At 37.2% G+C, this 13,733-nt stretch overlaps 1 protein-coding gene across 2 annotated transcripts in view; it reads left to right on the forward strand.

The window, feature by feature from the left end:
- Positions 1 to 13,733, forward strand: part of coro1ca (coronin, actin binding protein, 1Ca) — a 31,021-nt gene that overhangs the window by 445 nt on the left and 16,843 nt on the right. Inside the window, exon 2 of one of the 2 annotated variants that reach the window (XM_004072381.5) lies at positions 7,470 to 7,666. The exons of the other annotated variant lie outside the window; for it this stretch is intronic. Within the exon in view, the coding sequence (XP_004072429.1) occupies positions 7,472 to 7,666 (195 nt within the window). The 5' untranslated portion in view covers positions 7,470 to 7,471. The remainder of the gene's footprint in view (positions 1 to 7,469; positions 7,667 to 13,733) is intronic. 2 annotated transcript variants of the gene reach the window in all.

The raw sequence follows: 13,733 nt of genomic DNA on the forward strand, positions 1-13,733 counted from the left end.
CTTCTTTTTAGCTAGCGTTAGCATTTTTGATGGCTGAGTCGTGGTTTTGTGTTTTAACGAATACAGAATTAAAGTGTATTTAAAAAATATATTTCCTCCTAATACTTGGTTGGATTGGCGCACAATTTGGCAGGTTGAAATGAGGTATTTGGTCCGGCAGGGTGGAGTAGCTAACTAGTGCAGCTGGAAAACTTATCTCCGAAAAGACAGAACCAAATAGACGGAGGTGCAGCCAGGATAACCGCGCCCTGGCCTGTGGCATTCTCTTCATAATCGAACAATAGCTTCTTCACACATACGTATAGTTAACTCTAATTTTGCCACGCAAGAAACTATTCCCAAATTCGCACAGATGTGAAATGTAGCCTAACCACAAACCGTGTTTTATTGGGGTAATATCTGGGGGGAAATAGTTCCGGATTTAATGGTGCATTCCTCGGCTGCGTCGATTATTCTTCCCAACCGGCTCCGCTTCTGTGGTTACAACACGTGGAGAATTGTTTGCATGAAATCTGCGTGTTGTAATTATTTAGAACTGCGAGACACTGCTGCGCCGAAACGGATTTCTCATTTCAAACGACCCGTGTTTAAACCAATCGATTTCACATGAATTACTCTACACATTTTCCCAGCCTAATGCCTATATAGTATTTTAACACGTTTCCCCTTTAAATAGACCGATTTTATACTTCAAATAATATGTTTCATGACTTAGGTGAAATTATGCAATGAATCCCACAACTGTTTCAGAAATGATTTTAACCAAACGATGATAGTTAATTCATTGCCATGTGTTTTATGAGCTGCCTTTTTTTTCTTTCAATTTTCCGTTTATTTTACAATTCAAATAGTTATAAATACTTGAGCAAAATCTGATGTTTTTTTTGGAAATAACGACACGGTGAGACGTCATAAACGATCGCCTTATGGAGTGGAAGTGTCTGGATGATGTCCCAAACAGTCCACTGTGAAAGCCCTCTGTCTGCTTCATTTGCGTGTTTATTACAATGGAATGGTTTGATTTGTAATGGCTGAGATGGATCTGACCAGAGTCTTAAGTAACTCCTGTAGCTGGTTAAAAATGGTCCCCCCCCCCCAATTAATCTTCCACAATCCAAACAAATTCTGATAAGCCATGTGTCAGTTTACTGTAGTAGAACTGTGTTTGGATTTGTTAGCCATTCCAGACACATCTAACGGTAGTTGTTTTTCTGCAGTTCAAGGCCTTCAGAAATGTGCTGCTTCCTTCCCATGACTTGGTGGACAGAGGAAGTGGGTCAGGAAGCAGAGGGAAGCTAAGCTTAAGATCTAAAGCAGAATTAACAAAACAGCTGGATGAAATTACACTGGGCATTGTAGTAATCTTTCAATTCTCTTTTAAAAAGTAAAATGTTATGGCAATACCTTTTTTAAAATAGACATATTTGTTGCAATTTAATAATTTTGTATGCTATACATATAAAAAAGATTCAGCTGTATCTGTAAATTTACTTTTAAATGTGGTGCTGAAAATAAGTTGCATGTTCTTGAAAGTCCCACTCCAACTGTATTTTTATCTATTGTAAATGCGTTCCCAGTGGGTTTTTTTAACTATGATTATGCTGTTTTTAGCATAAATAAAAGAAAAAAAACAAACCTGCGTCCTGTTTTAAGACATGATTTCTGCAGAGCGGCAGGCGTTCATCAGAAATTTGCCTCCGTGTTGTGGGTGGGACTGTTGGAGCAGAAGTTGGGATATCTGACAGATAACAAAAGTAGAGCAACAAAATGGCAAGCACTATCGGAGCTATCCAGCTGTACAGTTTTGAGCCAGATGCCAGCTCAGATGAGGAAAATGAAGACGTACATGGATCTATTTGTCTGCAGGTAGATGCATCAGAGTGGAGCGGAGCAGGAAGACTTTGGCCCGCCCATTTCAGTTGCTGCGTCACAACTGAGAGCTTTTTCAAACGGCCGGTTTTTATTTGCTCCTGATCCATCCCGATTTGAATAAAGAAGTACTCAGAAACAGTTTTAATCTTAAATTTCTTTTATATATCTCCTCTATCATGAGAAAAATGCTTCAAGAGCATGTTAAAATCACCAAAAACAGGATTTTCATTGGAGTGGGTCTTTAAGAGTAATTAGATGCAAACATGGCTCCAGTTTGTAAAACAGCCACACTTGAAGCTTTTCCTGTTTTGATTAATTTTGAAATACTTTAAAGACAATCCCTGTTAAGCCAGAACCTTAAGCCAGGGCAGCATTAAAAGTTTAAGATTTATCCCTGAATCTCACAGTACAGTTAAGTGACACGCAGTTCAGATGGGGGTGGAAATCAGTATGTCAGAACAGTTTAGCCACTGTATATACACTGTTACACTGCCTTTCTGATCAGCACAGCAAGAATAGGTTCTCTCAGATCATGGAGTTGGATATGCTGATTTTATTCAGAAACTCCTCTCATGTTAATGCTTTAATTGCAATGGCAGGAAAAAGTTTACTCTGTTACTGACTCTTTCAGCAACTGATGAGTTTGCTTGACAAGACTTGTTCAGAAACACTTTCTGTCTTGACCGTACATCATATTAAACTCTGAACAATTTTCCACAACTCTGCTTGAAAATGTGGACATGACATACTAAACTTTAAACGCATCATGTAAAAAATGTAATGTCCAAGATGGTGGTCTTTTTCCAGAGTGGGTAAAAGTTCTTGCTAGAAACACATCTGTGTCTGATGATGTATTATAGCAGTATCTGCTCACAAATGGATATAAATGTGCTGCTGCGGCACGTATAACCAAAATATTTAGAATATAACCTTATATAGAGGGATTTCCTCTTTGAATTATGGTGTAAATGTAACCGTAGTTATTCCTCCACATAGTATGGAGGTGACACAAATGTCATGTCTGAAAGTGGAGTTTTTTTTTTTCTTAATTTGGAGGAAGTTGCAAAGGCTATCAAGTATTGATAGTAAACATTTAAGAAGCTGGAAACCTGTCTAATGAACTTTGTCACATCTGGGTTGGCCTTTGGCCCCTTGTTGTCCTAGGCACACTAAAAGGCACATAGCGTGTGTAGGGATATTTTGATGTGCTGGATTGGATTTTATTTTGAAACTTTAAGCTGCACCTTTGTTGTTTACCAAAATTCTTATCTTGCAACGTTAGGAAGAGATAATATATTTCTTTGGTTAGTATTGAAGGTAGAACAAGGAGGAAAAAACCTTATCTTATTCATTGTTAAAAACAGTTATGGAATGTTGCTTGAATCTGATTACTAAAGTTCTGTGGCCTTGATTACAGGAAGGAGATTGACGTGGCATCTTTTTTAGGCTTTGTGACAAAAGACAAAAGGCAACCACAGAGGGACTTGACTTCAAGGATTGTGGAAAATTCACTGACCATTTATAACTGACTGTATTGTAACTCAAAACACAAAAAGAACATTTAGGCCAACCACATAACATAGCATGTCGCAAACACCCTGTCTGCTAAATTTTGTTGTCTGATGGTGACCAGTAGAGCTGTGACGGTGTGGGATTTTTCATCACCGTGGTGATGACCCCCCCCCCCCCCCCCAAAAAAAAACAAAACAAAACAAAACAGAACAACAACACAGAATCCTACGGCGGCCGGCCGTGTCGCGCACTCAAGAACGCACGCAGCTTGTAATGGAAATGAATACAATGGAAATGAATAATTAGAACGCAGTAAATTTGTCGTATTTCCTCGCGAGACAGAAACTTCTGTTGTAGAAAGAGGATGTGTTTCTGAAACTGCGCGTGTGAGTAGAGGGAAACCCTTGAAGTCTGAACACAGGACTAGCAGAAAAAGTAAATTATCACCAAAGATGAATGTGTCTAATGTGTTTATTATAGTTCCAATCACGCACCATATGAAGAACTTGAAAAAATAAAATAAATACTTTCCAAAAAATGTGCGGGGATGAGGTCATCCCCACACACCCCTAGTGACCAGCACCTGTAGCTACCTGGATGATGCCATGATTGTAGTAAACCAGGAAAAAGTGACTAAAATAATTAAGGCTGCACGATATGAGGAAAACTCGCGATATTAGTGATCAATATACTGCGATGATATAAATTGCGAAAAATTGTCTTGCAGCATCTTTTTCTACTGCCATATCTTTATTATAGGGTTGGAGACATACTAATGTTTAATCAATTCTATGAATAGTTGTGGCCCATCAAAGAAAAAGAAGCAAGTTTGAAATGCAAATGGCTTATAGCAGAATGAGGTAGTTTTTGTTTAATTGGAATGTCTGATCATAATTAAATGTTACAGGGATATGGAAGATTGAATGTCTTCTGACACTGTTCAAAGCAAAGCCTCAAAGTTTATTTCCTACTTTTAAATAAGCTTCCTTTCTAGGCTAAACATCCTTCTGTGGACTTTGTTTACTCAGTCAGTAACAGATTGTATTGATTAAAACCTGTACCCTTCAAGTACTTTATTATGATGTAACTGAGATGAGTCTTGAATCAAGTTCTTTTTTACAACAATTAAATATTTAAGATTTAAAGTAGTGCCTTGATGGCCAAACAGGGATCCTAATAAAAAAGAAAAATGCATATGATTTATTTACTTTCCTAGCAGTTCTCTTGCAGTTTTGCCGCCTTTAGTCAGAGCAAAATAATTTCCTCCTTTTTACTGAGGCAATTACTCTGACAAACATCTTCAGGAGTCAAACACAGTGGCAGTTCAAATATTAATTATAGGTGTTCCAGTCTTAACTTTGACCTTCCTCCTCACATTGCAATATTTATCAGCAAATTGACATTTGCTTGTCCATAATATTCCACTTTTTTATAATACACATTTGAGGGATTGACATTGTTAAGGATTTTTTCATTTTTTTTCATATATCTTAACTAACATGGTGATTAGATAAGTAGTTGACTTGTTTTTATTAGATATTGCATCTTCCTTAAGACACTACTTTTGTAGTCAGGTGTTCTGTGCCAAAGTAGCAGCCTTAATTGGAAGTCCAACAAGCGCCTTTTACATTATATTGTTTTGCTCTCGACCCCATCTTGGTCTAAGTTGAATTTTCGTGTCCTCAAAGTTAATCCTCTAAAGTGGGCAGGTTGGTTGTAAGATGGCCCAAAATTCTGTGGACATCTTCTTGCGTGTACAACCATTTTTTTGGTGATGTCTCTCATCATTGTTGGACAACAAGGCAATGGGAGTGGACTGGATTTGGTTTTGTTTCTTTAAATCTATTGGTAAAGTTAAAAGATTAAAACCAACAAGAACCCTTTTACTCCCTCCCAAAGAGAGCAGAACATTTTTTGGGATGGGTTTTATTTAATTTCTGTTTAGGAAAGAGAACATATTTGGAAAATAAAGTATTCCATATTGTTGATTGATTAAAATGTACCATCTTAAAAAAATGCATTTATCTGTAGGCAAAAGTCCAAGACTAGAAATCCCCAGCATCTTACTGCTCTTTCCATTTGCTGCTCACACATTTTTGAATGTGTCAGCTGAACAAGCAATTGGTTGCTGTGTGTATGTTTTAAGCTTACCTATTTCATTGGGTGTTTTATAATGAAGTGCAGCAATGATGTTATTGCTATTTTAGAAGTGTAAAATAGCTGAGTCAACATCACACCTTGACAGTTGGAATGGGTCGAGGGACCAGAGTCCGCTCAGGAGAGAGAGATGTCAAATTTGTATCAATCGCGTAAAGAAATGTGCAATAACATTTGTAATTACTTTGAAAAAAGTTGGTATTCCCTTCAAGTGAACACAAGTAGGAGTGCCTCCACTCAGTGCAATGCTGAACTGCTGGTTGGATTACTCTCTTGTCATAGCTTGTCTTTGGCGTATCGCAGCCATGCCGTGCCCTCTTACTTCCGCTTTTCTGAGTTAATCATTCTGTTCATTTTTGTTTTTTAAATTGCAATGCATTTAAAAAAAAGTTTCCTGGAGAATTTCTCCCATCTATTTATTAGCTAGTTCTGCTAAGATCTGATTGACAAAGCAGCTTTTTTTCTTTCTTTTTTTACCAGCGGAAATGGGGGGAAAAAAAACTAGTTCCATAAATGGTTTTTCAGGATAGCTTTAGGATGACTGGGTATTGTAGTGTATAGCAAATCTTTTTGTGATAGCCAGGCAAATCTGCATTTAATATGGAACAAAACACAAACACAGATGTCCTGTCACTAAGTCAACATTAACACAGCAAGTGTCCTAGCATTTGTGGATCCTGGTCTGTTTAATAACTATAGGGGATGTAAAATGCATTACTTGCAGATTGTGAAATGTACATGCAGTGATGTAGAGCATTACAGCTGAGAGGACAGAAAAAGGTATTTTCTAAATTTCTAGTTTCATACAGATGGTAATTAAAAAAGAATTGTTCTTCTTGTGATTAAAATATATATTTTTTTAATGGATTAAATCACCCATTAACTGAAGTTTTTTGGGGAAAGTACAGCAAATGCATTTCAAGGTGGAATAAAGTTGTGGGTGGAGACCTTGGCTCGAGATACAGATGATTGTACTCTGAGCCGGTTCTGTGACTTAACGGTGGCTTGAAAATGAATAGTTCACTAAAGTACACATTTTCAAACTAAGGTGGTGTGTAAGGTGTTTTTTTTTTTTTTTAAAGTAACTGTAGATGCCCACATGTCTATAATAAAGCACAGAAAGGTAATTTATATTTTCTTTAAGTAGTGGTCCCTTATGGGTTTTTTAAGCTTCAGTAAAGAAAGATTTCATCTTTTCCTCTCCCTTTTCAGTGCTGCTGGGTGAGGAAGTTGCAATCATACAACAGATGTGATAGTTTAGCAATTATTAGAACGTTAAAGCTTTTTCCTCTCATACATTTGGTTTTAATTCCTGCAATTAGAAACAAATTTTTATTGAGGCTAATTATTGGGGAGTGTAGGATGTAGTCAGCACTCCACCCTCGAACAACACAGAAGGAAAAATTAACATGTATTGTGTACCTTTGAGGTGCTGATGCTTTTAAAAAAAGTTTACACATTTATAAAGGAATACTTTTAAAAGCTGATTAAAATAGTTTACCTATTTACAGAATTGTATATAAATAAACTTTTATTTAATATTTTAAACTTTTGAATTTGAATTTATTACAAAGCATGCTTTGACTGTTATTACTGAACTAAGTTTAGTTTTCCTTTCTCATCTTACTGCAAAAGTATTTTTTATGTAAACTAATTAAAATACCATTTGTAGTATTAATGTGGAATGAGTTTCTTTCATAATGCATGCTTCATGTTTTCTTTTCACCTAAGTTATTGTTGTGCTCCCTGACAGAAGTTGGAACAGGATGTAGCTTACTCAATAAAAAAAAAAAAAGAAAGCTGCTGCTTTTTATAATTTATTTGTAATGTTGATCGTGTTCCTTTTTTCCCTTTATTTTTGCAATGAGACCTAATTATGTGTTTTAGGCAGACTTTACATCTTTTTTTCCCCCCGGCTCTTCCTGCAGATATGAAACGAGTTGTACGACAGAGCAAATTCCGTCACGTCTTTGGCCAGGCGGTAAAGAATGATCAGTGCTACGATGACATCCGCGTTTCAAGGGTCACATGGGATAGCGCCTTTTGTGCAGTGAACCCCAAGTTTGTCGCCATTATTGTGGAGGCCAGTGGGGGTGGAGCTTTCCTTGTTCTTCCTCTTCACAAGGTAAGTTTTTGGTGTGCTGTGCAAAAGCTTGAGCATGGCCTGCACTTGCTCCGGTAGTGTTTTTCAAACCCATGTCTACATGCTACAGCATGTTTCTGCCACATGTGAGCTTAGGAAATATGTGGAATGTGGAGTAATCTTAGGTGTGGGCGACTTCTAGTTGTGTCCTTGTATCTTTATTCTATTTTGTTTATTTTTTTTAGAAAAATTACAAAGAAAGATCTGCTTTGTTGTGGAAAGTAATTTTAAATGGAAGCGTGGAGCCCCTTTTTTCTGAGGCGGTTTTTTACCCTCTTTTTTTCTTTTAGAGGTGGTCATCTTTCTAGAAATGTATTGCTCATTTTACTATCTATTTTTTGAGTTTGCATTAGAAAACGGTCTTCCCTATAAGTAGGATTGCTGACTCTTCATGTTTTGGGTTTACTCTGGGATTAATAATTACCAGCAGCAGCCTATTCACACACCCTCGTGTGTAAAAGAGAAACTACTCCAAAACTCTGGAGTCAAAAGTCTCCTCACTTTTGACACCATATAAGGAGTCCTTCCTTAAATTTACTCTAGGGCTGGGCTAGACCACATTTCAAGACTGTTTTGTTGTAAACAATTTAGATGAATAAACCTTCAGGCACTCCTTTTGCTTTGACTTTGCTGTTGTAAGGGCTTTGAGTTAGTCAGCATTAAAGGTTGGTGTCCTGGAATATCTTTCCATACAGTATAACTGGAAAAGATGAAGTATTTGCTGCTTTTAGCTTTAGCAGTAGCCAAGTGTCACGGCCGAAGACTCAAAGCAACATAAACACTGCATTACTGTTGACAGAATTGCCCTAAGTCTGTAATAAGGTTACACCGTCATGCTGTCACACGAGACGACTCTGGAACTGGGGGATTGGATTCATAGACTGTCATCACACAGCTTACACCTTTCAGCACCTCTTTGAATAAAGCCTGTCATAGTGGTGATCTACAAGTCCAGCCACTTTGGCTGGCCTCCTGCTCTCCTCACCATCTTTGTGTGAGCTGCCCTCTGCATACCATATCCCAGTACAGCACTGTGTATCCATTGAACAAATGGGTCTTCCACTGCTGTGTAATTTAGTAATGAATGAGTCCTTTATGAGGGAAGAAAGCTTCAGGCAATATTACTTTGCTTAAATTAGATTTAAAAAATACACTCGCAGTTTAAATAAATGAATTTTTCTGTCAAAACTTACCAAATGTGTAGGGTTTCTGTTAATAAACTTCTCCTTCAGCTAGGGTGTATCCTCCCTGCTGAATTTCATATGGTACTGTTATTGGTTTTACTTTTGGTCTATACATCACTGGATATGTACAGGTTTTTCCTAACTAAGTTGTTACGCTCACAAAGCGCACTTTAACAGAAGGTTTGAAAGATTGATGCACATGTGACTTGAATGTGAATGGAAATAAAACCAAACTGTAATTGCTTGCTTTACAGACAAAATCATTTATTAGAGGTTGTACTCATTTGTTTCTCAGTGTAAAGGTTGAAAGGCAGTCTCCAAGAAGTTGAAAACATGTATTCTCCATTCTTTGACATACACTTAGTTTAAAACCTGGAAAGAAAAAGATAAAAAACTGAAATTGTTCTCCCGAAACTGAATTGATATGTCTAAATGCCTGTGTTTTCTACAGAGCTGAGTGGTGTGATAGATTTCCTTTTTGTGAGCGTGCAAAGCATGCAAATCACTATAGCATCAGCTGGCAAAGCAGATCTTAAAAGTGGGGCAGATTTGTCACTGCAAATGGTATGGCTAGACTTCACTGCAGTGAATCATTTTGACACAGCATTGGAGATATTTGCTAGTTGCTTCACAGTTTATCAAAATAAGTACTTAAAGAATAATTTACTAATGTTAGATTTTCTATAGACCACATCAAAAAATGACATGTTTTGTGCTTCGATTTGTTTTGCTATATGTTAAAGTCTCAATAAAAATGGTTTAGAAAAAAAGGCAAATGTTACTTGATCTGTTTTAAAGGAAAAAGTATTTTCACTCCATAATGTGAAGTTATATACATCTGGCTAACCTATTTTCTTTTATTGTGTCTTGGCAAATCTTTGTGCACTGTCAGCTGCTCTGAGCCTTTGTTTGACACACAGTGCAATGTTGCTTTTGTCATACAAAGAAGGGGGGCTGGGGGATACATAAAGCTCTGATTCTTGTTTGTTTTGTTCAAATGCTAATGCATCTGAAGGATGATGTTTACCTTTTGTCTTCTATTCTTAAACGCCCCTATGATGATTGTGTGCATGTGGCTTTTTATTTTTATTTTTATGAAAGACTTTTCTTATGAAAAATATCACAAAGTTCAGGAGGCCCAATCAGGCTTGCTCCTCACCCCGCAGCGGGTCTCTGTTTGGTCGCCAGCTTGCCTCCCAAGAGCTGGCATAGTGATCGCAATTGCTCCAGCTCCATTGGTCTTGCAACAGAATCTACAGGGTGTACCCGCCTACGTCGGGACGAGTACTGTTGGGCAATTTGGTTCAGACGGGTACCAAATTGCCCCACTAAAATTGTGCTGCTGCCAGACCTTTGCACCTAGCCCATCACTCAAATCCCACTGCTGGACCTCAGATTGCGTCTGTACCATTGACTTAACGTTGAAACTGGCCACCTCTGCCGTGCAAATCGCGCCTGTGTATCTTAAATGATAGTTTAATTCAAAGCATTATTCATTGGCTTATCAAAGTTCTTTTTCGTGTGTGATTTTATTAAACTACAGGGTTTGGTAGACACTGTTTTAGTCTTGTCAATCTGCACATTGTTCAAAAAGTGTCGATTTGGAACCAAAAATATCACTTTCCACCCTTTCTTTATGCTAAAGATAAACCTTTGAGAATAGAGACTGTCATGAGTCGTTTGTACCCCCTCCCTTGTATCAGCTCTTCACTCATGTAATATGTAGCTTGCAGAAAGGAGGGAATGTGGGCAGGCTACTCAGATCAGCGCCAATGGCCACGCCCATGTAGAGGAGATTTTGGAAACAGGCTTTAGATAGACATGAAATATGGCTTTTTAAGAAATTTAGGTTGCGGGATTTTGGCTAAAAACTACATAATCATAATTAAAACACCACTGGGAATAGTTACTAGTTATTAGTTATTAGTTATGTCTGATAAAAACTGGGAACCGGATATTGATAAATCATGTTATAAAATGGTTACAGTATAACGGGGTGGGATTATATAAGTTCGCTTCCTTCCACTCCCTTTCAAGCAATATTTATTAATATGTCTAATTATCCTAAGTTTGATTAGTTACTGTATGAATGTATAACTGATGATTATATTGCTGTTGTGTATTTTTCCGGTTCCGGGTTACGGGCAGGGCGCGTGGCGTGCCTCTCTGCGAATACAACTATCTTCAAATTACTTAAAAGGTTGATTTTCCCCAAAAAAGAGAGCTGACCATGCCCCCAAAGAAACCCCAGGAATACGAAGACCTCTACTTAATTGCTTGAAATAAACCATTTCAAATCAAAAATCAAAAATCAATTGGGCTTCATGATATGAGGAAAATTCACTATATACCAGGGGTCCCCACATCCAGGCCTCGAGGGCCGGTGTCCTACATGTTTTCCAACCATTCTGCCATTCAAGCTCCTTATTGGCTAAACACACCTGATCCAGGTAATCACCAGCTGATAAAACAGGGTGTCTGGAAAACCAGCAGGAATCCGGCCCTTGAGGCCTGGATTTGGGGACCCCTGCTATATACAATATTAGTGATCAATATTGCGATGACCATATAACTTGCGATAAATGAACAAATGGCAAAAACAACAAAAACATTTCACTGAAAATTTGACATTTAAATAGGAGTCAAAATTCCTTAAATTTATTCTCCAAATGACCCTCGTCTAATTAAGAGGGCAACATCTAACATAAAAGCTCCATCCAACAACGTGAAGGGCTCCATTTGATTGGTCCAATGCATAAAGGGATTTATTCAGTTTATCAAATAGTTCAAGTTACCATAAGATTGTTTTAGCACATTTAAGGTTTACCATTTATTGCGATTTTCGTCAACTTTTGCGATATGGATATTGAACAGCTTGAAATTGCGATAACTATAAATTTGGGATTAATTGTGCAGGCCTGACTGGGAACATTTAAAAAAAATCTCATAGGGGACTTTAAATGTATTTTACAGTAAATAATAAACAGTCTTAGAGTTTTGTATTGATTTAAAAAAAATTGTAAATGCTGGCAATCTGCAATAGTCACATCAAGCTAACAGGGAGATGGAGAGGAAATGATTAAAGAGAAGAGAATCTGCCTGACTTTAATGTAATGGGCCACATGTGAACTCTATATCTATTGCAGGATTTCTTGAGTCCTTCCAAATTGAAAGCATTCTGAACCTCTGCACTTCGGTAACATGCTATGTGAGAGTTGCAGTAGGAGGAGAACTGCTACACATGTACTGTGGCCACTGGCAGTATGTCTGGGCCTTTTAGACATAATATTTCTGCTTTCCTAACCAACTGCCCACATCTTTCACGGTTCACCGCTTGTCCCAATATTCAACACCAAGATGAAGCTAGTAACATAAACAGTTTTCTCTTTAAAGATGTTTACCACAACAGAAAAACGTCCCTATCCTTTTCCCTTCTGTAGAGCAATGGTCCTAGATCTGACATGTTTCTGTAATCGTTTGTCATTTTACATGTGAACTAAAATCGCTAAGACATAAACTTAACCTATTCCCACAAATAAATTACATACCAAAGAGACCCTTGAAATAATCGTATGTGGAAAATATGTACAAAATATGTCTTTTTGGTAATAATGGATTTAATTTTTCTTTGCCATGCTGGTCAATTTCTGTATCATAAGCAAACCCAAAGATCTAAAACTTTGTTTTTTTTACCAGCTGATAAAGGCGGTGTGGTTTACGTAAATGTTGACTTGTGGCAGACTGCCCTCACTCAACACAAACATGTATTTTTGCATTTGTCTTGTCCAAAAGCATAGATGCAGAGAAAAGATCTTTGGTCCAGCAAAACATGTCAGCCCTTCTCTTATTCAGTCAGAACTCTATTGCCATTATCTTGCCCCCATTTCTGTGAGGGCAAACTGTTGAGTTTAAATGTAACAGTTATTAGGTAGTTGACAAATTCCTTAAAGATTAACTGGGAAAACATGGGATTGTTGAAACCTGCATGATTATTTACTCTGTCGTTGTCATCAACCTTATTTTCCAAAGTAGATTCTTAGGATATTATTTAATGCAGTGTTTTGCTTTAAATTCAGTAACTGAAAGCTCCATTCATTCTTAATGGATCATTTACATACTCTAGTCCATGCATGCAAGACAGATGTATTTCTTTCCCATATCATACACAGTTTTTGTTGCTATCTAAACAACAATCGTTTCCTGCAAAAATACTGATTGTGCATAATAATCTGGGGCTTCCCCAATATTTTAGTTGGTTTGTGTTTAAATACCTCAGTAGTGCTCAGATGCCTCTGCCTTTGCTGCTTTTGCCACCGAGTCCTGCTGACTGCAGATTTTACCATATATGGTCATTCACTGCTCCCTGCCTGACAGCCTTCCAAGCCTATTTCCTCCCTTCCTTTCCATTGGCTGCCTCATGCAGTTTCAGTACACATTTGAATTCAGGGATAGGCCAGAAAATGTGGAGCGGCCAAGATGTGAGAATTTGGCTGTCAGATGTTTCAGTCAAAAAGTCACAGCCTATATTAAATTATCATGCTTAAGTATTATATTTTAGTAGCTCAGAGAAATGGAATGAAATCTTGTATCAAAGCTTGTTGTCTCTGACTGTTTTTGATATTTTAAAATCATTTTTATTGAAGCTATAATGTAAACTCAAAACTAGAGCCATATTTTAGGTGGTTTAATTTGATGCTTTCTTTTTTGTTTTAATAATTTTTATTGAAGCTATAATGTAAACTCAAAACTATAGCCATATTTTAGATTTAATTTGATGCTTCATTTTTGTTTTAATCAAATTTAATGTCACACAATTAAATGCACATTTATAACTACTCTAACAGGCTGCCTTCTAGATATATTAA

This window comes from Oryzias latipes, chromosome 9 (genome assembly GCF_053564925.1).
Source record: "Oryzias latipes strain Hd-rR chromosome 9, Olatipes_Hd-rR_3.1".
NCBI classification, from domain to species: domain Eukaryota; kingdom Metazoa; phylum Chordata; class Actinopteri; order Beloniformes; family Adrianichthyidae; genus Oryzias; species Oryzias latipes.